This window comes from Nerophis lumbriciformis, linkage group LG06 (assembly GCF_033978685.3).
Source record: "Nerophis lumbriciformis linkage group LG06, RoL_Nlum_v2.1, whole genome shotgun sequence".
Taxonomy (NCBI): Eukaryota; Metazoa; Chordata; class Actinopteri; order Syngnathiformes; family Syngnathidae; genus Nerophis; species Nerophis lumbriciformis.
The window spans coordinates 25,613,860-25,636,677 of NC_084553.2; the positions used below are offsets into that span (position 1 = coordinate 25,613,860).

Consider the following 22,818-nt stretch of genomic DNA (forward strand, 5'->3'; position numbering starts at 1 on the left):
GTTCTCTCCCACCAATCCTCCACCGACCAGAGGCAGCACCCCTGCGCTTTCTTCTCACGTCGCCTGTCTCATGCTGAGAAGAACTACAACATTGGCAACAGGGAGCTTCTGGCTGTCATCCTGGCCCTTCAGGAATGGAGGCATTGGCTGGAAGGGGCGGAGCTATTATTTGTCATATCCACAGACCATAAGGACTTGGCGTATCTACGAACCGCGCACTGAACTCTCGCCAGGCCAGGTGGGCATTGTTCCTGACACGGTTCAACTTTGTTATCACTTTCCGTCCTGGATCTCAAAATGTAAAGCCTGATGCCTTGTCCCGCCTCTACTCCCCTCCCTTGACTTCACCGGAACCAATTGTTCCCCGAACCCACATCATCAGGGGACTTCAGTGGTACATTAAGAGGCAAGTCTTGGAGGTTCCCAAATCTGACTCATCTCCTCGGGGCTGTCCACCAGGTCGGCTGTTCGTGGTTCCTCGGCTTCGTTCCAGCATTCTGGACTGGGCACATGGGTCCAAGATCGCCTGTAGCGTGCAGCAGGCTTGAGACAGCAGGGCACACCTGAATCTAATAAAGGGTCACACTACTTAACCGTGCTGGTGCACCATGTTTGCGCCGGAGCTTTGTGTTCTTCATGTCATTTCCATGCTCGCAGTTTTGTCTGTACTCCAGCTACTCTACGGTAATCCAGGTCTGTCCAGTTTTTTTCTTAGCTTTGCCTAGCACCCTTGCTTACTTTTTTGTAGCGTATTTTTCGGACTATAAGTCACAGTTTTTTTCATAGTTTGGCCGGGGGTGCGACTTATACTAAGGAGCGACTTATGTGTGAAATTATTAACACATTACCATAAAATATCAAATAATATTATTTAGCTCATTCACGTAAGAGACTAGACCAGGGGTCGGCAACCCGCGGCTCTAGCGCCGCCCTAGTGGCTCTCTGGAGCTTTTTAAAAAATGTATGAAAAATGGAAAAAGATTAGGGGAAAAAAATATTTTTTTTTGTTTTAATATGGTTTCTGTAGGAGGACAAACATGACACAAGCCTCCCTAATTGTTACAAAGCACACTGTTTATATTAAACATGCTTCACTGATTCGAGTATTTGGCGAGCGCCGTTTTGTCCTACTAATTTTGGCGGTCCTTGAACTCACCGTAGTTTGTTTACATGTATAACTTTCTCCGACTTTCTAGGACGTGTTTTATGCCACTTCTTTTTCTGTCTCATTTTGTCCACCAAACTTTTAACGTTGTGCATGAAAGGTGAGTTTTGTTGATGTTATTGACTTGTGTGGAGTGCTAATCAGACATATTTGGTCACTGCATGACTGCAAGCTAATCGATGCTAACACACTATTTAGGCTAGCTATATGTACATATTGCATCATTATGCCTCATTTGTAGCTATTTTTGAGCTCATTTAGTTTCCTTTAAGTCCTCTTAATTCAATTTATATCTCATGACACACTATCTGTATGTAATATGGCTTTTAATTGTTTGCGGCTCCAGACAGATTTGTTTTTGTATTTTTGGTCCAATATGGCTCTTTCAACATTTTGGGTTGCCGACCCCTGGACTAGACGTATAAGATTTCATCGGATTTAGCGATTAGGAGTGACAGATTGTTTGGTAAACGTATAGCATGTTCTATATGTTATAGTTATTTGAATGACTCTTACCATAATATGTTACGTTAACATACCAGGCACGTTCTCAGTTGGTTATTTATGCGTCATATAACGTACATTTATTCAGCCTGTTGTTCACTATTCTTTACTTATTTTAAATTGCCTTTCAAATGTCTATTCTTGGTGTTGGGTTTTATCAAATAAATTTCCCCCAAAAATGCGACTTATACTCCAGTGCGACTTATATATGTTTTTTTCCTTCTTTATTATGCATTTTCGGCCGGTGCGACTTATACTCCGGAGCGATTTATACTCCGAAAAATACGGTAGTTTGTTTTCTGTTTTAATGGTGTGCTTGTTTTCGCCACCATCGCCTTGTGTGGTCTTATTTTGAGTGCCCTTGCAAATAAAGAGGAAGAGTCATTGCTTGCAAATTCTCCGCCCCTGCATATTTTGGGATCCACTACACCCGCACGCAACAAAAAATTAATTAACTAAAAGCTTTTTTGAAAAGTGCAGTCTTCAAATGTTTTTTTAAGAGTCGACACAGCCAAGCTCACGGAGGTACTGGTGCAAGTGATTCCACAGTTTGGGGGCTACAGCCTGAAATGCCAGGCCTCCCTGGGTTTTAAAGTGAGTTTTAGGGATCTTTAGGAGACCCTCGTCTGAAGACCAAAGTCTGTATCCTGAAACGTAGGGGCACAACAAATCAGCAATGTACTGAGAGGCCTTACCATGCAACGCACGGAAAGTCAGGACGAACATCTTAAAACTCAATGCCAAATTTGACTGGAAACCAGTCAAGACTTATTAGAATGGGGGTAATGTGCGCTGTTCTGGGTACACTAGTCAAATGTCTGGCAGCCACATTCTGTACAGACTGAAGTCTCTTTAGAATTGACTTAATGAAACAAGTGATAACAGAATTACAATAATTAATGTGAAAAGAGATGAACGTGTGAATGATAATTTTGAGATCCGATTTTGACAACACATTTCTCAGTTTAGAGATATTTCTCAGGTTATAAAAACAGTTTTTGGTCAATTGACAAAAGGGCCCCTTTAAAAACATTGAAAATGATAAGCAGCATTTTCGAAACCACGGATCAACCGACCAAGAGTCATCAGGTAGAACAAAAATAAAACAGGCCCCATAACAGAACCCTGGGCAACTCCACATGACAGGTTGACACATGACACATTGGACATATCATCATTAAAAGTAACATTTAAAAGTTATTCCATTTATATAAGAAGTAAACCACTGGACAACAGCACAAGAAAACCCCATTTCAGATTTGATTTGATTAATCAAAAAACTTTTATCCACAGCATCAAAGGCAGATTGTAAAATCGAGTAAAACCAAAACTATGTAACGACCACAATCAGCAGCCATCATCATGTCACTGGAAACTTAAAAGGCCAGTTTTGGTGGAGTGGATTGACCTGAAGCCAGATTGATATTTATCATACAAATCATGCTGTTCCAAAAATAGGGTTAGCTGCTTAGCTACTACTTTTCCCAAGATTTTTGACATGTAGGGAAGTTTTGGTATGGGCCGGTAATTTATAGGCTCCACCGGATCAAGATTAGACTTTTTAAGAATGGGACACACCACAGCATGTTTAAAGAAGCTGGGGACCGAGCCAGACTGAAGTGAAAAGTTTAACAATTTTACCACCAAAGCCATGAGCTCATAAGGGCTGATGTAGTGCACAAGCTACCCAAGTGAGGACTGATACTGGCCCTAATGTCTTGAACTTTGTTCACAAAGAAGTTCAAAAATCTATTACAGTCACCCTGTGTGTGCACAGGAACGGTGGTGCAACAAGATTTTCAATTGTGTCAAATAAAACTTTCGTGTTTTTCTCATACAAAACAAGATTTGAAAAGAAAGCTGAGCGAGAGCGTTTTATCATTTCATTTAGCTCCATTACCATTTCTTTAGGATGGAGTTTATGCACCTCTAATTTTGTGTCTTTCACAAAAGTTCCACTTTCCGACAGCTTTTCTTAAAGTTGAAAATAGCTATGTTCAACCAAGGACAAACCTTCTTATGAGAGCCTAGAGTGTTTTTAGCTGGTGCTACTGTGTTCAAAACAGTCAGACAATGGCGATCGATGTGTCATAAATGTGTCAACATCATCAAAACTAGCAAAGGTAGTTGGGTCAAAAGAAGCAGAAAACCTACTGACTGCAGATTTATTGGAAAATGCGTGTCTGTTTTTTTACATTGGAAGTAGTCCGTGTCAGTGTGAACGACAGGGTTAGTGCAATAGTGGTCGCTTATTTGAAGCTCTTCAATACTTACTGTAGTTAGTACATTTTTACTCCAAAAGAAAATACTACATCTAAAGCATGACTTTTTGTGTGAGTAGGACACGACACAAAAGTGAAAGGAGTCCATTAGAGATACCAGCTCGGCTACAAAGGCATAAGAGGAGTTATCAACATGGAGATTGAAATCACCAATAATTAATACACTCTCCAGCTTAACAATAGATGACATAAACTTGGTAAAATAAGTTAAAGTACCAATGATTGTCACACACACTAGGTGTGGTGAAATTTGTCCTCTGCATTTGACCCATCCCCTTGTTCACCCCCTGGGAGGTGAGGGGAGCAGTGGGCAGCAGCGGTGCCACGCCCGGGAATAATTTTTTGGGTGATTTAACCCCCATTTCCAATCCTTGATGCTGAGTGCCAAGCAGGGAGGCAATGGGTCCCATTTTTATAGTCTTAAATTAATGTAGAAATAAATGAGCAGGACCAGGTGGTCGGTAGATTAAAACACAGTAAAAAGAATGTTTGTTTCCAACCTGGTGTAAAAGAAAGGGCATCTCTATCCTCCTTCAAAACCACACTTAAAGAACACCTTCAGGCAACTTCAACCCTAAACTAACACCCTCCCTTCCACATCATAACTCTTCGGATTGTAAATAATCAAATGTAAACAATCAAATGTAGTCACTTTTTCTTATAATTTCTGATCGCTCTCTCTGTGTCCACTACTTGCTGTACATATGTACCAAGTCAGACCTACACTGTTCCAATGTCAATTTCTCTGATGATGCAATTGTTGATGACTGAAGTGTTGATACCAACCAAACTTACCCCCCCCCCATCCATATCCCACACCCCGGATTGTAAATAATGTAAATAATTCAATTTACTGTATATACTGTGATGATTATCTTGTGTGATGACTGTATTATGAAAATAGTATATATCTGTATCATGAATCAATTTAAGTGGACCCCGACTTAAAGAAGTTGAAAAACTTATTCGGGTGTTACATTTAGTGGTCAATTGTACGGAATATGTACTTCACTGTGCAATCTACTAATAAAATTTTCAATCAATCAATCAATCAATCAATCAATCAACCTTACACGACTGAAAATCAATGGAGTGGTACAGGTTTGTGTCCATTTGTCTGCAGCAAAAAGAGCCCCAGTACACGAGAGCCCCACCCCAGCTCGAGAGCCGAGGAATCCCATACAGGAAGGCACCATTAGTGCTGAAAAGTACATACAGGTTTTGGAGCAACATACAGTATGTTGCCATCCAAGCTTATTGCTTATTTCAGCAAGACAATGCCAAGCCACATTCTGCACGTGTTACATCAACGTGGCGCAAAGTTTAAAAGCCAGCATCTGTGATGGTATGGGGGTGTATTAGTGCCCAACACATGGGTAACTTACATTCTATGAAAGCACCATTAATGCTGAAAGGTACATACAGGTTTTGGAGCAACATATGTTGCCATCCAAGCAACGTTATCATGGACGCCCCTGCTTATTTCAGCAAGACAATGCCAAGCCACGTGTTACAACAGCGTGGCTTCATAGTAAAAGAGTGCGGGTACTAGACTGGCCTGCTTGTAGTCCAGACCTGTCTCCCATTGAAAATGTGTGGCGCATTATGAAGCCTAAAATACCACAACGGAGACCCCTGGACTGTTGAACAACTTAAGCTATACATCAAGCAAAAATGGGAAAGAATTCCACCTGAAAAGCTTCAAAAATTGGTCTCCTCATTTCCCAAACGTTTACTGAGTGTTGTTAAAAGGAAAGGCCATGTAACTCACTTTTTTTTTTTTTTTTTGTCCTGTCCAGCTTCTCAGGCAAATCCTATAGTTGATGTAGATGCCCTATCGGCTGTTCAGATTTACTTTACAAAAGAGAAGTGTAGGATACTTCTCTTGTTGCCGTATTTGTATTTGCCAACTTTATTGCAATGTGTTGCTGCCATTAAATTCCAAGTTAATGATTATTTGCAAAAAAAATGTGTTTCTCAGTTCCAACATTAAATATCTTGTCTTTCCAGTGTATTCAATTGAATATAAGTTGGAAAATATTTGCAAATCATTGTATTCTGTTTTTACGTGCCAACTTCTCTGGTTTTGGGTTTTGTAGCTCAATAAGTGCCTGACGGTCATACACTAGCAACTGTGCAGCATTCTCCTTGACTAAGTCTGTCACTACGTGCCTTCATCCAAGATGCACACTTTGGGTAAAGCAACCCTTAAATGTGAGCGTTCTCAAATCTGGTCTTTCCTGTTTTTTCTTATCGAGTTAAATACTTTTGTTCCTACGGACTTCTGAGGCTGAAATAAATCTAGCGTCCCTACGGTGAAATATTATATTACACTTGAAGTTTGGGTGCAGTGAACCCACAAACTTCCATAAAATTATCAAATCTATTCTAAGAACTTCAATTGAGACACCTGGAAACATCCATTGAGATGAGGATTAAAGGACCATAATGACACTCTGAATTAACTATCAAAAATCAAAATGCACATTGTTTTCTTGTGAGTACGACTACAGCATAAGGCGAGGGCTCGTATTTCTGCCGTGTATGAACATTCAATGCATACGACTTAATCTGGACCGTGGTTCATTGAACTATGTGACTTTAAGAAAATACATATAAAACGTAGCGTCCATCAACTGATTTTTGGACAGTTAGTATCAAACTGTCATGCTCTCCCGTACAAGCCCACACACAAAAACAACAGCTGCCTGTGCACTGTTACGCATCAAGGTTTCACAAATATTTGTACTAAACAAAACTCCTTATATCACAAATAACATCAGATTGGATGTGAGTGTGAATATTGTCTGTCTATCTGTGTTGGCCCTGCGATGAGGTGGCGACTTGTCCAGGGTGTACACCGCCTTCCGCGCGATTGTAGCTGAGATAGGCTCCAGCGCCCCCCGCGACCCCAAAGGGAATAAGCGGTAGAAAATGGATGAATCGATGGGTTATGAATGGGAGTGAGTGTGAATGATTGTCTGTCTATCTGTGTTGGGCCTGCAATGAAGTAGCGACTTGTCCGGGGTATACCCTGCCTTCCGTCCAAATGCAGCTGGGATAGGCTCCAGCCACCTCCGCAAGCGGTAAAAAATGGATGGATGGATGGTTATGATAAATTCAAGTTTAATCTATGGATTATTATTCACATCCAGCCAGGAAGAAGACACTCTGTTGGAGCATTCATACACACTCCATCAACATGGCGACAGACGTATGTTCACGTGACAAGTGGTGTCTTTTCAAATTTAAAGTGTTATCTTTTTCATGGATTTCAATGACATTCACAAGTGTTAGTAAAACTCATGTTTCATGATTTTCACGCAACCAAGGAAAAAAGGCATCATGGCAAAGTCGGCCTCGTTAGTAATGAGCTTGCCTTCATTCTAGACTTACGTACTTTTGCCTTACTTACGCAGTGTGGGCGTTTCCGCAGGCTGGATGAGAGAATATGAATAAGAGGAACACAACTTCAAACGCGTAAAAAAAACACTTAAGCGAAACGGGACAATAGGGCCCTCTATGAATAAAATTGACTTGACTTGATTTGACTCCCACCTTCACTATGTCCCCATCGGCTTATCGCTGTCTTCACCAACAGATGTTAAAAAATGGTGATGTTAAATGTTCATTTATCCATGTCACTCTTATTTTTTATTCTGCATTGTTTATAATTATTCTGTACAAAATGTGTTTTGTGTTAGTATTTTTGGGTGCCTTGAATGCATTAATTGGATTTAAAATATTTATTTCTCCAAAAATTGCTTTGGATTTTATACGATTTGGTCTTTATCAGACATTTTGGAACAGATTATTGATGAAAAGTGAGGTACTTACAAATGTGAAGTGAATTATATTTATATAGCGCTTTTCTCTAGTGACTCAAAGCGCTTTACATAGTGAAACCCAATATCTAAGTTACATTTAAACCAGTGTGGGTGGCACTCGGAGCAGGTGGGTAAAGTGTCTTGCCCAAGGACACAACGGCAGTGACTAGGATGGCGGAAGCGGGGATCGAACCTGCAACCCTCAAGTTGCCGGCACAGCCACTCTACCAACCGAGCTATACCGCCCCAAATCTATAGGGATACATATTATCTAAAAAAGTACTTTTTAATGATGGTACTACATGTTTAGAAATGTGACGTAGGCTAGCCCTGATTTAGCCTGCATACTGCACTGGTTGGCTTGTAATCAATTCACTGCATGCTGGGCTCAGCTGGTCATGTGTTTTAAAGGTACCGCTGCCTTACTTTGCACGAGTGGTCAAAATCAGAGGGAGGCTGTCGTAATGAGGTATAGTTAGAACTCTAACTATAGCAGAGCTGCTGGGTAAAACATTTCACAACCAAAGATTTGTAACAGTTAAAAGAAAGAAGCAGTTGGAAAAAATTCACTGACTTTACCTTGATATCAAGCTTGCCATTACATTCATCAAGAGAGTTTTTCACAAGAATGTTCTCAAGTTTCAAATCCCGATGCATTATGTCTGTAGTTAAAAGAAGCACATTAATACACAAAAAATCATTATGGAGTATCATATACAGTAGCGTAAAACTCATTAGTTTGCACAAGCCGGTTACAGGGTCTTTCTTCATAAACAATCACCAATGCCAGCGTCACAGCATACATAGTGCAATACAATACTTACTATATACTGCAATTTAAAAATAATTTTAACCATGATCTTGTTTTGTTAGCACAGTTATTAACATGTGAGGTACCAATATTATTGACCTCTGCGTAGTTGATCCAGGGATTCGCCTTGGAGATGAGAGATGCAATTCTCCGTATGATATACCAGTGTGCCGTTAAAATGATTTCTTATTGTTGCTAATCTGACCATGCGACCATTGCAATAATAATTAATGTTAATCAAAGGCTTAGAACAACTAATAACTATCAATAGCAGCTATCAAAGAACCCTGTGGGACTATACAAAACGGACTCCCTTGCTACATCATTAGTGCCCTTTGGGACTTTCTGTCCAAGAATAAAAACACACTTAGTAGTGTCTGACAATGTGAGGACCAATATTGTCAGACAAATGCAATTATTTTTTATTGAAATTATATATTAATAATACAGTTTTTAATATTAGGCAAAGATGCAACATTTCTCAAAAAGAAAAGATTTTAATAAAATGTTTGTTTTCTATTGCTATATACGAAAAAAAGGAGCTAAGTGACTAGATGAAGTGAACTCAGGAAATAGGTTATCAAAACAAATGCTTCCAGTACAAGGCACATTTGAAATGTTCCATGGGCTACTTTCACTTGTGTGTTTAGCACAACCTCTCTACAATTATTGTAAAATGATGCAAATAGTAACTTAACACCATAGTTACGGGCAGTGTTGGACTAAAAACGTATTCTTAAAAAAAAAAAAATTTCAATTTTATTTACAAAAATCACTGAATGTTAATCAATCTAATGAAAAAAATAGAGCAACTACAACTTTAGCCAATCACAGCTTTATATAATAGTTAGAATATACATTTACAGATCATTTGAGAAGACATACAAATACAATACCAAAACCAACAGTATCAATAATGATAACAAGTTGTTTAACGTTTTTCATACAAAAACTGATACTAAAAAATTATAAATTACAGTTTTGTTTTTTTTAATCAATTTCTGAAAATTATGAATCGATTTAGAATCTTACTAAATTAAAATTGCCATTTTAAAGTTAATACATTTTTTGAGTGTTCAATATTTACAACCAAAGCACTTGTGGAAACGCCAATGTCTCGCAAGCCATCACTCCACGAATTGTGATGTGGTAAAGAAAGTAGCCTATCAGAAAGCTAAAAAAAAATCATTACAGCTACAAAACCCAATACCAGTGAAGTTGGCACGTTGTGTAATTTGTAAATAAAAACAGATACACCCCCATACCATCACAGATGTTGGCTTTTCAACTTTGCGACGAGAACAGTCCTGATGGTTCTTTTCCTCTTTGGTCCGGAGGACACGACGTCCACAGTTTCCAAAAATAATTTGAAATGTGGACTCGTCAGACCACAGAACACTTTTCCACTTTGCATCAGTCCATCTTAGATGAGCTCGAGCCCGGCAAAGCCGGTGGCACTTATGGGTGTTGTTGATAAATGGCTTTTGCTTTGCATAGTAGAGTTTTAACTTGCACTTACAGATGTAGCGACAAACTGTAGTTACTGACAGTGGTTTTCTGAAGTGTTCCTGAGCCCATGTGGTGATATCCTTTTCACACTGATGTCGGTTTTTGATGCAGTTTACGTGCAGTGAATTCTCCAGATTCACTGAACCTCTTGATGATATTACAAACCGTAGATCGTGAAATCCCTAAATTCCTTGCAATAGCTCGTTGAGAAATGTTTTTCTTAAACTGTTCGACAATTTGCTCACGCATTTGTTCACAAAGTGGTGACCCTTGCCCCATCCTTGTTTGTCAATGACTGAGCATTTCATGGAAGCTGCTTTTATACCCAATCATGTTACCCACTTGTTCCCAATTAGCCTTTTCACCTGTGGGATGTTCCAAATAAGTGTTTGATGAGCATTCCTCAACTTTATCAGTCTTTTTTGCCAGCTTTGTCACAAGTGCCAGCTTATTTGAAACATGTTGCAAGCATCAAATTCCAAATGAGCTAATATTTGCAAAAAATAACGTTTTCCAGTTCAAACGTTAAGTATCTTGTCTTTGCAGTCTATTCAATTGAATATAGGTTGAAAAGGATTTGCAAATCATTCTATTCTGGTTTTATTTACTATTTACACAACGTGACAACTTCACTGGTTTTGGGTTTTGGGTTTTGTACTTAATTGAGACTGTAATCACTAGAGTTGTGAGAAATGGACCGATGCGACCAGATATATGGATTGACAAGCGATGCGGCTGAGTCAGCAGCAGCCACGACAATCGATAAAAACCCACTATGTATTTTTAGATTAATCTAGAGTAGAAACACGGACCAGGTATTGCACGAGTGTGACAGTTTGTCTTTCAAACAACGCAAGAACCAGTAATGTAATAATAAGCTGTTTATTACAGGTATCACTCAAAGACGAGAACAGATAAACATAGTATATTACACATCGTAAGAGGATACACACAGCCCTGCTAACCGGCGCAAATAACTAAAATAGAGCTAAGAGTGGTGGGCGGATACACACAAATGCCAGATAGTGTCAATGCCAAATATTATATACTGTATATGGACAATACTGCAGTTATTACATCAATATCGGGATCACAAAATATTTGTCGTATTTCTTTACAAACTGAGGAAATACGTTCCTGGACACGGGAGGACTTAGAGGGCAAACAACAAGATTTAAATCAGAGCCAACAGTAGAAAATAATTTCAATATTTACCTGATATTGTTACACTTCTATTCTGTGTTTTTGTCTGATTATAATAATGATCATTATAATTTAATGATCTTGAACATTTTAAGTATCAGTAATTGTATGACCAATACTGCCTGTTAGAGCCATTTACTCTTTCTGTCCGTCAAATTCATGACGTCACTAAGGGGGTTGGCTCAAGGCCAAGTGCCAGTCTACTTAGGGAGGGGCTGGGATCTTGCTCAGGTGTTGCTGAGTAGAGGTGCAACAGTTTTTGACTAAGTGTAGCGGTAAAGTCCTATACTATTACTGCTACTGGTTGCCGAATATAACTGAAGCTAGTTCAGACGTGTGCAGCTGGCTAATAATTGATGTCCAGAATTGTGTCCATGTTTAACACAAATATTTATTAACATACAGCCACGTAAATCAAACTCACTTTGTAACAAAACCAAAAAATAAACGGGAGCAAACAAATCATAGCCTGGCACAGTCAAAAACACAGTCTTTATACACACACCATAATAATACTCGTATGTTGAAGCACAGCACATATGACTACGATAGCAGTAATGCTCTGACAGTCCACCAAGCGGTGCGGCTTTGTCGCTTACCAAAGTCGTTCTAAGAAATTTTAACACATTTTTTAGCACCGTGCTCGTATGTAATGTTCTTTATTCTCATTAAAAAACAAAGTTTTGGGCTTGCCTGCTAGCGTCATCTTGCAGTATCTCCTATGTGTGACTACCATCTACTGGTCACACTTATCATTACGCCATGTGCCAAGTAAAATTGCTTCGAGGTCGGTAACCACAACCAGAATTAATCTGTACATTAGGCACACCAGGTTATAAAGCGCACTGTTGATTTTTGAGAAAATGCAAAGATTTTAAATGTGCCTAATAGTCCAAAGAATACGGTAACAAAAATACTAATTTTAAAATGTAAAGAAAACCACTAAAATAACTAACATGACACGCTGATATTTGTGAAAAATCACACTGTTTGCAATGACAGACTAGAAGAGACGCTGCAGTCGCATAAACTCTGAAGAAAACGGAGTAATTTACTGGACATATAAAAGAGAAACTACAGCAAGATGACCATCCCACCACGCTAGTGTCGATCCGATACCAATACCCACCTTGGGAATGATACTATCGCTATTTAGATGGATACGCCCACCCCTTTAGATCATGTTTGTTCACGCGAGACATCGGGCTTACATGACTAGAGTCTGGCTCCTTGGTGGAACAGAATCGTCACGTGTGTTCTGTGCTGTGTTGATAATTTTGTAGCACATCACACATAAAGATCAAGACTGAGCAATGTCTGAAATTTGTCTTTGTGTGGGGTCTGTAACAGATACACATTTAGAAAATATTTATGTGTGTACCAGCCTCTATCTAGTGTGCAAATTATCATAATTTAGGTGCACCACGTGAAAATAAATGACTTACTTTTTTTGTGAAGGTAAGTGATGGCGTCAGCTAAACAGCCGATGATGTGTTTTGCTTCCTCCTCTGGAAATAACTTTTTCTGTTGTAAAGCCTGCTTCAGTTCTCCTCCAACACACAGCTCAGTAACCAAATATGTCATCTTAAAAAAGTAGAGATGCATCTCACCACTTAATCTGTAAAAGTCTGTGATGATTAAGATGCTGGATGTAAATGACATCAAGGCTTATTTACCTGAGCAGTTTCATAGATTTCCTCCAAACGTAATATGTGAGGGTGGTAGACATGTTTGAGTATTTTGATTTCCTGCTCCAGCATTTTGATTTTTGTACTTCCTGGCTGAAAGGATACACAATCATATCAAAGTGGCTGTTTCTGTCCAAAAACTCCACTTTCTGATGGTATGCCAACAGAAAAACTCACCTCTGCCTTGCAAACAGTTTTGATGGCCCATCGGCTCTGTGTTTTAATGTGTGTGGCTGCATACACCACCCCATAACTACCGTGGCCCAACTTTTTCCCAAATATGTATATTTCCTATTGGGTGAGAAAACAATAATTCATAATTTCCATTTGCTAACATTCACATGTCAAAATCACCAGATGATTTTTACTGAGCTTATAACTGAGGCTCATTTTGGTTACTTAAACATACAAATGAACCAAACATTAAAAACATCTCTGGAATTACATAATCTAGTCATATCAATTCAAGTTACAAACAAGGAATTTGCTGCTGCAGTTGGTTTCTATCCCAGGTCTAATTAACTTACTCATTATCTGTGTGGGTGCAAGGCTAACTAATAGTGTGTTTTGTGTGAGTTGAATAAAGCATAAGTTACATTTACTAGTATAGTGCGCTATACAGCAAAACAATTAACTCAGATCATCTGTTAATACAATAAGTAGTGTGCTATACAGCAAAACAATTAACTCAGATCATCTGTTAATACAAATGGTGTGAAAATATAAATGCTTTTTGCATGTGACACATTTAGGTAAACAAGGTCTTTACCTCCACATCGGAATCACCAACCAGACGTATGTGAGGCACTTCCCTCTCTGCGATGCCTCTTGATGCTGTGTTTTTCCCTAACCCACTAAACGCTGCTTCGGCCATCTAGGGTGTAAGCAAACATACAGTATTTATTTCCTCTTACCCAAATCGACTGCAAAAGAAAAATAGTCCTATCCATTAAAAAGTTACTAAAAAATTTTAAATGGTAAAACTCTGAATTTTCTGTTTTTGTGTTATTGGTGCTGTCAGATACATTTGATATGGGTAGGAAATGCATGTTGTGATATTTTGCCAATGAACCTGTTAACTGGGTTATCATCTAAATATTGAAAACAAAACACATTGATAAATATGTTACTGATGACAAAACTTGCAGAATGCTAAGCATACACAAAACAAATCAGCGAATTAAAACAAAAAAATACAATTTCCTCTCATTATATTTCCTCCATAACACAAACAATATGATCAAGTGATGTTCTTTCAGGAGTGACAGAAAAAAAAGACTCAAAATGAATTCCAATTCAAATGTTATTAGATCAAATTAGTATCAGACAGAATGTTTTAGACATGTTGTGATGTGGAGCATAGTCAAAAAAAATTGAACACAGCAGCGAATAACAAAGCAGACAATCATTAAAAATATAACAAAGCAAAAGGCGGTTTTCATTGTTTGTTTCGATACACTTAACAGTAGAAGCGCACACTGATATTGATGAGGCTCACAAATATACAATCATCATTAACTGCAGACTCTTGGACAGCGACAGTATTGCAAAACCTATATTTCATCCAACTGCTAGTTGATAACAAGCTAATAGTTGGTTGAGTTGGGTGCGTTTAACATTTGACCCGATGCAGTACCAAATCCAGCAAATAAGAATCGATACCAGTACTATTTGGTATCATTTTTCAGTATGTTTGTGTGTGTTTGTGTGGTAATAAAAGTACATTTTTTCATAATAAAATACTTTTTTTTCTTTTATTTAACACTGAGCTGATCACATCTTTTCTTACACTCATATTTCTTGCCAGTATGCATTCATTTCACTTTTGTCTTAAGTGTGGTGCCATATTGAGGAAAGTAGTCTTTGCCTTTAAGTTGAATGTGGCAGTTTTGTTTTTTTGTTGAGCCCTAAAAAGTGTTCGTACTGTAAGTATTGTACCTATTATACACCAGCTGTTTGTTTGTAACGTGCATCTTAGTTGTAGTTCTCATTACCAAATATGGAGGTGTTGAAATCACCGCCAGTGCTGGGCGATATGGAACAAAAATGTATCACGATTAATTTTTTTCAAATCATCTGATCTCGATTAATATCACTATTTTTGTTGTTTTAACCTGCCAGTTAAAGCTAAATAAAATAAAGATTAGTTGAACATCTCATTAACATACTGAGTCTAAAAAACAAACTAAATGGGAACAACACAGTAACTTAATGTAATAATACAAGCTTAAATTGGCATGGCAAACCTATCATTAATTTAGCAATAAAGATGTATTTTACAAGAAAAGATTGCAATAACACGACTTGTAATAATCGCAAGGCTGCTATTTTATCACTCAGAGAACATACGAGCAATATGCTGAAACATTTGAACACGCAGCATGCAATAACTATAAATGAATGATACGTTTTTGAACCACTTTCATCTTATCCCAGCAGCAATAACGCGAGCACGTCATCTGAATACAACAGGTACTAACAAACACCGCCTATCATGTTAGCGCTATTACGTGGTGAATTCAAATGAATGCCTTCTTATTTAGATGAGATTGACGAGAGACAGATTCTGACTGGCTCCAAAGCAGGCAGTACTCGCTCCAGTTCCCGTCTGTTGCTAAACGAATCTCACCGAGCAGAGAATACGTTTGTGATCAAAGGCTTGCACCCATTTGCCACAGTACTCCTTTTTTTCGCTAGGGGAGTGTTCAATTGTAGTCAAAGAAAAAATTCATTTTTTTTCTTCCAACCACATTTTGACTAAGTCATTATGTTATAAAGAAGAAACTAAAACAAATAGAATTTGTGTAAAAGTCCATTAATGTCAGCAATTCAACTTCAAATGTGAAACTAGCACCTGTGATATTAACTCATTACATGTAAAGTGATACGTCAAACCATTATTTTTTATAAATTTGATGATCATGGCTTACAGTTTTTGAAACCCCACATTTTCTGAGATTTTAAATTCAATGTTTTCATAAGATATCAGCAATAACCATCAATTATAATGAATAAAGTCTTGACATATCTCACTTTGCACGTAATGAGTTCATATCACATGTTACTAAATGTTACATTCTTGTGTAATTTCCACTTGATTTATTTTGTATATTTTACAGAAGATTATTTATTTCTTATATATCATTTTAAAAATGTGCCTCTTAAGATCTCACTGCAGGCTTAAAAAAGTTTATGCTAATCCATCTGTGTGTTGTCTTTCTTTTTCAAAAAAAGAATCAATAAGAGAACTGATAAGAAACCAAATTGTTAAGAAGAATCAAAAGTGGAATCGGAACCGGAAGAATCTTATCAATTCCCATTCGTAGTTAGAGCTAACAATTATTTTGCTGCCTTCAGCTGCATGTTCTGTCATTTTGTTCAAATCTATGATTCTGTTTACTATAGAGGTGCAACGATACAGGTAACCCACGGTACAGTCTGTACATTGATTTTAGGGCCACGGTTTTGGTTGGTTTTCGGTACGTTTTATGGGGGTAAAGAAAACAACTTTTTTCCACCCAAAGTTGTTTCTTGTTTCTTGTTGCTTGTCATCAAAAACTGCATTCTCCAGTAAACAAAAACTCATTGGTGTACTGAATACTATAAGACATTTATTTTAAGTAACATTTACTTAACACTTTCAAATGTTAAATGATTTATATCAGGGGTGCTCACACTTTTTCTGCAGGCGAGCTACTTTTCAATTGATCAAGTCGTGGGGATCTACCTCATTCATATATATAATTTATATTTACTTATTTATGAAATATATGTTTTTGTTAACAAGTTAGAGGTGTTTAATGATAATGCAAGCATGTTTAACACATATAGTTAATATTGTTAATAAATTAAAGGTGTTTAATGATAATACAAGTATGTTTAATACATATAGTTAATATTGTTAACAAGTAAATGGTGTTTAAAGATAATGAAAGCATGTTTAACTCATATAGTTAATATTGTTAAAAAATTAAAGGTGTTTAATGATAATACAAGCATGTTAAATACATATAGTCAATATTGTTAACAAGTTAAAGGTGTTTAATGATAATACAAGCATGTTTAACACATAGTTAATATTGTTAAAAAATTAAAAGTGTTTAATGATAATACAAGAATGTTTAATACATATAGTTAATATTGTTAACAAGTTAAAGGTGTTTAAAGATAATACAAGCATGTTTAACACATATAGATTCCTTTCTTTCATGAAGACAAGAATATAAGTTGGTGTATTACCTGATTCTGATGACTTGCATTGATTGGAATCAGACAGTGGTGCTGATAAGGTCCGCATTTTCGAATGGGGGAGAAAAAAAGTCCTCCTTTCTGTCCAATACCACATGAAAGTGGTTGGTTTTTGGCATCTTATTTGTCCAGCTTCCGTACTCCTTTGTATACACTTTACAAGAAATACATTGTCGGCAAACTCCGTAGCTTGCTAGCTTGTGCACGCCAGCTTTCTGAGACTCCTATTTTGTTAGCGCAACTGTGCAAATGTGCAGTCGGTCTTTGGAGTTTTGACGACAGGTACGGCGCCAGAGTCTGTTGAAATAAAGTGTTTCTCGCCTTCCAGTCGGTAATTTTAATGAGCTGGCAGCAGCCAGCGTCATCTCAGAAGACCCTCGGGTGCCGTGAATGTCAATCAAGTGACGAAAGTGATGTCATAGTGAAGATTTATGATCGCTCATTTTTAGGACTATTTTTTTAATGCCTGGCTGGTGATCGACTGACACACCCTCCGAGATCGACCGGTAGCTCGCGATCGACGTAATGAGCACCCCTGCCCTAGGGTAAACTGGGTGTAACACACGGCACACTGACAAAGCTTAACCTATTCTGACTATAACAATCTACAAGGTTAATGTAGGTTGCTTCTCTTTCTCCCCCTCCATTTTTCTGCATTATTTCGTATCTCAAGTTATCATTACATATATGTATTGTTGCATTTAAACAACTGTATTGTTGATAATAAAGGTAAATTATTGGTATTGTTCATTATCAATAGCGCTATTTCTATTGGTATTTGTATTGATCCATTTGTAGTGTAATAATGCTCATTGTCATTTCTGTATTATTTTTAATTTTTTGCTAACTGCTTATTTGCTATTACTTTTACCATCATATTTGTACATGTCGTATTTGCTGATGTTGCTCTATTGTTGTTGTTGTTGTTATTTGCTGTTGTTGTTTTTGTCCCTCTGTCTAATCCCCCTCTTGTCCCCACAATTTCCCCCTCTGTCTTCTTTTTTTTCTATTTCTATCCCTTCCTGCTCCGGCCCGGGTGCACTAAATGATAATATAAATACATTTAATAAAGTGAAATACAAATAAGGCAACAAGAGAAGTATCCTACACTTCTCTTTTGTAAAGTAAATCTGAACAGCTGAAATGGGCATCTACATCAACTATATGATTTGCCTGAGAAGCTGGACAAGACACCAAAAAAAAAAAAAAATTTTTTTTTTTTTTTTTTTTTTTTTTTTTTTAATAATGTAATGCGATCTACCAATACTACCTTTGCGATCGACTGGTAGATCGCGATCGACGTATTGAGCACCCCTGATTTATATTATTTGATTACTTGTACAGTATACATCAGTGCTTTTCACCAGTGGTTTGGCAAACAGCAAGAGGTAACCAAGATGGTGGAGTTTTACTGTAGCTTATATCTAATGAAAATACATTAAAGTGCAGTTTGAATTTGACATACTGTAAAATAATGTGTACCAACACATAAAAAAGTTTAATAATTATTTCAGGGACAAAAGGTTTTTATCCACAAGCTAAAAAAATTCTTAACAAAAAGTGTCTGTATGAAGAGTTGATTTACAGCAAAAAATATAAACAGTAAGTGTGATTCAAAAATATTTAGATATAAAAATTACTAGTATATAAATTTGTTCTCCCAGTCAAAATCAATAGTTCAGTCACAAAGACATTCTGTGCCTGCCTGCAAGTCCGCATTTAGAGCAGAATTACCGCACACCCCACAATGTGCGCTTCAGCAGTCAGTGAGACAAAAGTCTGCCACTGAAGTCATTGGTCCTTCTTCTAAATGTTGTGTTTCAACTTCTACAGTAAATCCAGAAAGTATTCACAGCGCTTTATTTTTTCCACATTTTGTAATATTACAGCCTAATTCTAAAATGGAATAATTTCATTTTTGTACTCAAAATTCTACACACAATAAAAATACCAACAGTGAATCATGCTGTGGGGCTGAGTTTAGCATTAGGAACTGGGAGACTAGTCAGGATAAAAGGAAAGATGAATACAACAATGTACAGAGACATCCTGGATGAAAACCTCATCCAAGATGAAATCTCATCTTTCAGCAGGACAACAACCCTAAGCACACAGCCAATATCTCAAAGGTATGGCTTCAGGACAACTCAGTAAATGTCCTTCAATGGCACAGCAAGTGCCCAGACTTGAATCCGATTAAACATCTCTGGAGAGATCTGAAAATGGCTTCGCACAAATGCTTCCCATTCAACCTGAAGGAGCTTGAGAGGTGCTGCAAAGAGGAATGGGCGAAACTGCCCAAAGATCTAATCCAATCCAATCCACTCTATTTGTATAGCACATTTAAACAACAGAAATGTTTCCAAAGTGCTGCACAACAATATTAAAAACAATATTCAAATATTATCCTTAGCTCTACCAATGACTGAATAAAAACAAAAATAAATAATAAATAAATATAAAAACAATATAAAAATAAATATGATTAAAAACGATTTTAAAGGGTAAAACCAATTAAAACAATAAATAGAAATCAAAATTTTAAAAACACAGAGGACCACAGAGGACCACACAACTCACATAGTGTTAAAAGCCAAAGAATAAAAGTGGGTCTTAAGAAGAGACTTAAAACACTCACTGTGGGAGCAGTTAGAACATTGAGGGGCAGAGTGTTCCAGAGCTTAGGGCTGACCACAGAGAAGGCCCTGTCTCCCCTGGTTTTAAGTCTCGTCTTGGGCACCACGAGCTGGAGCTGGCTCTCGGACCTTAGAGCACGCGCAGGAGTGTACATTTGGATGAGATCCGGGATATAATGAGGTGCCAGTCCATGTAAAGCTTTAAAAGCAAACAGCAAGGTTTTAAAATCAATTCTAAAATGAAGAGGGAGCCAGTGCAAACTCTCAAGAATTGGTATTATATACTAGCGTTTCCTGGCCCCTGTTAAAAGTCGTGCTGCCGCGTTCTGGACTAACTGCAACCGGGAGAGAGCTTTTTGGCTAATGCCAGCATAAAGTGCATTGCAGTAGTCCAGGCTGACAAAGATGGATGTGCCTAGCTTACTTTCCGAATGCACTGTATGCTAGTGTTGGCCATATTTCTTTATTTTGTTCTTCTGCATGGGCTCCACTTCCAGCTATGTGAGGGGAAGGAGGCACAACGATGATTGGACATTAATTACATTGTGAAGAGCCTGACTTTCACACACACGTACACAAACACACACAGGACCACGGTCCGTAAAGGCAGATTGTCCGGTGCAGGTTTATACCGAGAACTGTTGCTTCCCTCCTGTTTATGACTGCGGTATCTTGTAACAGACATCTCCGCCACGTTTGATCGAGATAATGTATGCTAACAACTGATCACTGTGATCGACCTGAAAATAATCACAACCATTGATACCGATCATATAAGTGCCTAGCCCTAATCACCGTTGTAAAACTGCAAATGCTAACCATGTATATAGTATATACAATGTAAATTATTATTGGGACAGCGTATTTTGAAAGGTTGAGCCTTACTTTTGAGCGCTTTATATCCGGCATGCTTGCTTTATTGGCATGGAAAATTGTAAGTCCAAGTCATACCAAAGACTATAAAAATGGGACCCATTACCGCCCTGCTTGGCACTCAGCATCAAGGGTTGGAATTGGGGGTTAAATCACCAAAAATGATTCCCGGGCGCGGCCACCGCTGCTGCCCACTGCTCCCCTCACCTCCCAGGGGGTGATCAAGGGTGATGGGTCAAATGCAGAGAATAATTTCGCCACACCTAGTGTGTGTGACAATCATTGGTACTTTAACTTTAACTTTTAAGATTGCCTGAACACGGTTTGTGCCCAAACTTTTTGCTTCCAAGGGCCAAAGTGAAAATGGGCCAGTGAGCCGGCCACAAGTCGAACACAGCAATTTTAAGCGTGAGACAAAAATATATGGTTCTTTTCCCACCAAGTGCCAAATTCGGTACCCATCCATGGTCCTGTATAGTTTGAAGAGGCAGGGATCAGCGACTCGTGGTTCTTCAGCTTCTTTGTCGTGGCTCCCTTCAAAGAGCTCTGAGATTTTTTTGTAACACCGACAAGAAGAAATTAAAACATTTTTTTAAAGATTTGTATTGTTTCAAATGATCTGTAAGGACGTGAATGTGTACGGACTGAGTTCGGAGTGGTGATTGGATGAGCGAGAGAAATGCAAGGGAAAGTTAGGGAGAACCACTTTGTACCTGCGTGTATGTTGAAACACATGAGATGACTTCTTCTTGATGGTCCGAACCGCGTGACAAGCTTGCCATGAATACATCCCAAAAAAGAACATTGAAGTTGAAGAAGAAAATCGATAGCTTTCCCGCAGGCACAAGACATTAAAATAACGCTGAGAACTTGTTGAATTAGGTCCTGATGTTGAGAAACTCAAACCTAACGTTGGAACAACATGCTTTTAAACAACGTTTAATCAATGTTTGGTTCTGACGTTGATTTGATCATTGAATTTTGGTGAGCGGTAGAAAATGGATGGAAGGGTGGGCATTTTCCAAACAATATTTTACAACACAAATACAACGTTGAAACAACATGCTTTTTGACGACGTTTATTCAATGACAGGTTGTGATGTTGATTTGACCAATGTTGTCTCAATTCACAAATACAACTATTTTGCAACGTCAGTTGTAAAGGACATGTGTGTATAATCAACATTGTGTTAATGTCTTATGCTTGCTGGGTTACTTCTACATGAATAGATTGCTTTGATTTTACTGCCACTGACACTGGCTTACCCGCGTGCTTAATTAGCAAACAAAAAATGGATCATTGAAAAACATTTTCAAAAAGAGTGTGACACATGTGGAAGAGTGACATCTTGCGCAGTCCATCTATGTACACAACAGACTCGAACTGACAATCACATATCCCCACTGATTAAGAGTTAAGTTGAACAATGCTAACCAGCAAGCTAAAAGCCATAGACTGTCAACCCACGCAGCTCTTAATGTGGCGGGGAGTGAGTTTAACCAATTTACTGTCTCACTACCACACTAACTGACATTGGTTACACATGCACACTGCAATTCTGTCTGTTGTATTCTGTTGTTGTAACCAGGGCAGGATTTTCACGACGGCCATGACTCTCGTTGCCCCCGTTTGGCCGTGTGTCCCTTGCAAAATGATATGCGTCACGGCCAATATGCCCCGACAGTCGCATCTCTTTTCCTCAGAGCGATTTTCGTGTCATTGTGGCTTCTTTAACCAGTGGTGGGTTTAATTCTGCCTCGTATGAAACGCCTTGAGTCCCATATGCAGCACAGTCCTACACAACACAAAGCATCACCGGGCCAAACAGGAGTTAAATCCAACACACGCAGCAGCCTGTAACCCCGGATTTCCACTGAATGCGGAACGGATGCTAAACGCTGGCACAGCGCCGCTATTCACAGTGCAGTTATCCCCGCCGCCGTTCTGTTGCGGCTCCATCTTGCAGCGAAATAGCGTGTACGGTACAAGATCTCGTGAATACGTGCGTAATCACGTGATAAGGGACGTTGTAAAACAGCAAACGACCAAACAGTTTATTCTGTCCTTCCAG

The 22,818-nt window shown here is 38.3% G+C and overlaps 1 protein-coding gene across 5 annotated transcripts in view; it reads right to left on the reverse strand.

Moving 5' to 3' along the window:
* The window catches only part of stk33 (serine/threonine kinase 33), an 87,454-nt gene that overhangs the window by 39,087 nt on the left and 25,549 nt on the right, over nt 1-22,818 (reverse strand). For all 5 annotated transcript variants that reach the window (XM_061963955.1, XM_061963956.1, XM_061963954.1 and 2 more), the window contains exons 2-6: nt 13,759-13,863; nt 13,167-13,280; nt 12,978-13,082; nt 12,747-12,885; nt 8,358-8,440 (exon numbers count right to left, since the gene is read on the reverse strand). In XM_061963955.1, coding sequence (XP_061819939.1) covers nt 8,358-8,440; nt 12,747-12,885; nt 12,978-13,082; nt 13,167-13,280; nt 13,759-13,863 — 546 coding nt within the window. The remainder of the gene's footprint in view (nt 1-8,357; nt 8,441-12,746; nt 12,886-12,977; nt 13,083-13,166; nt 13,281-13,758; nt 13,864-22,818) is intronic.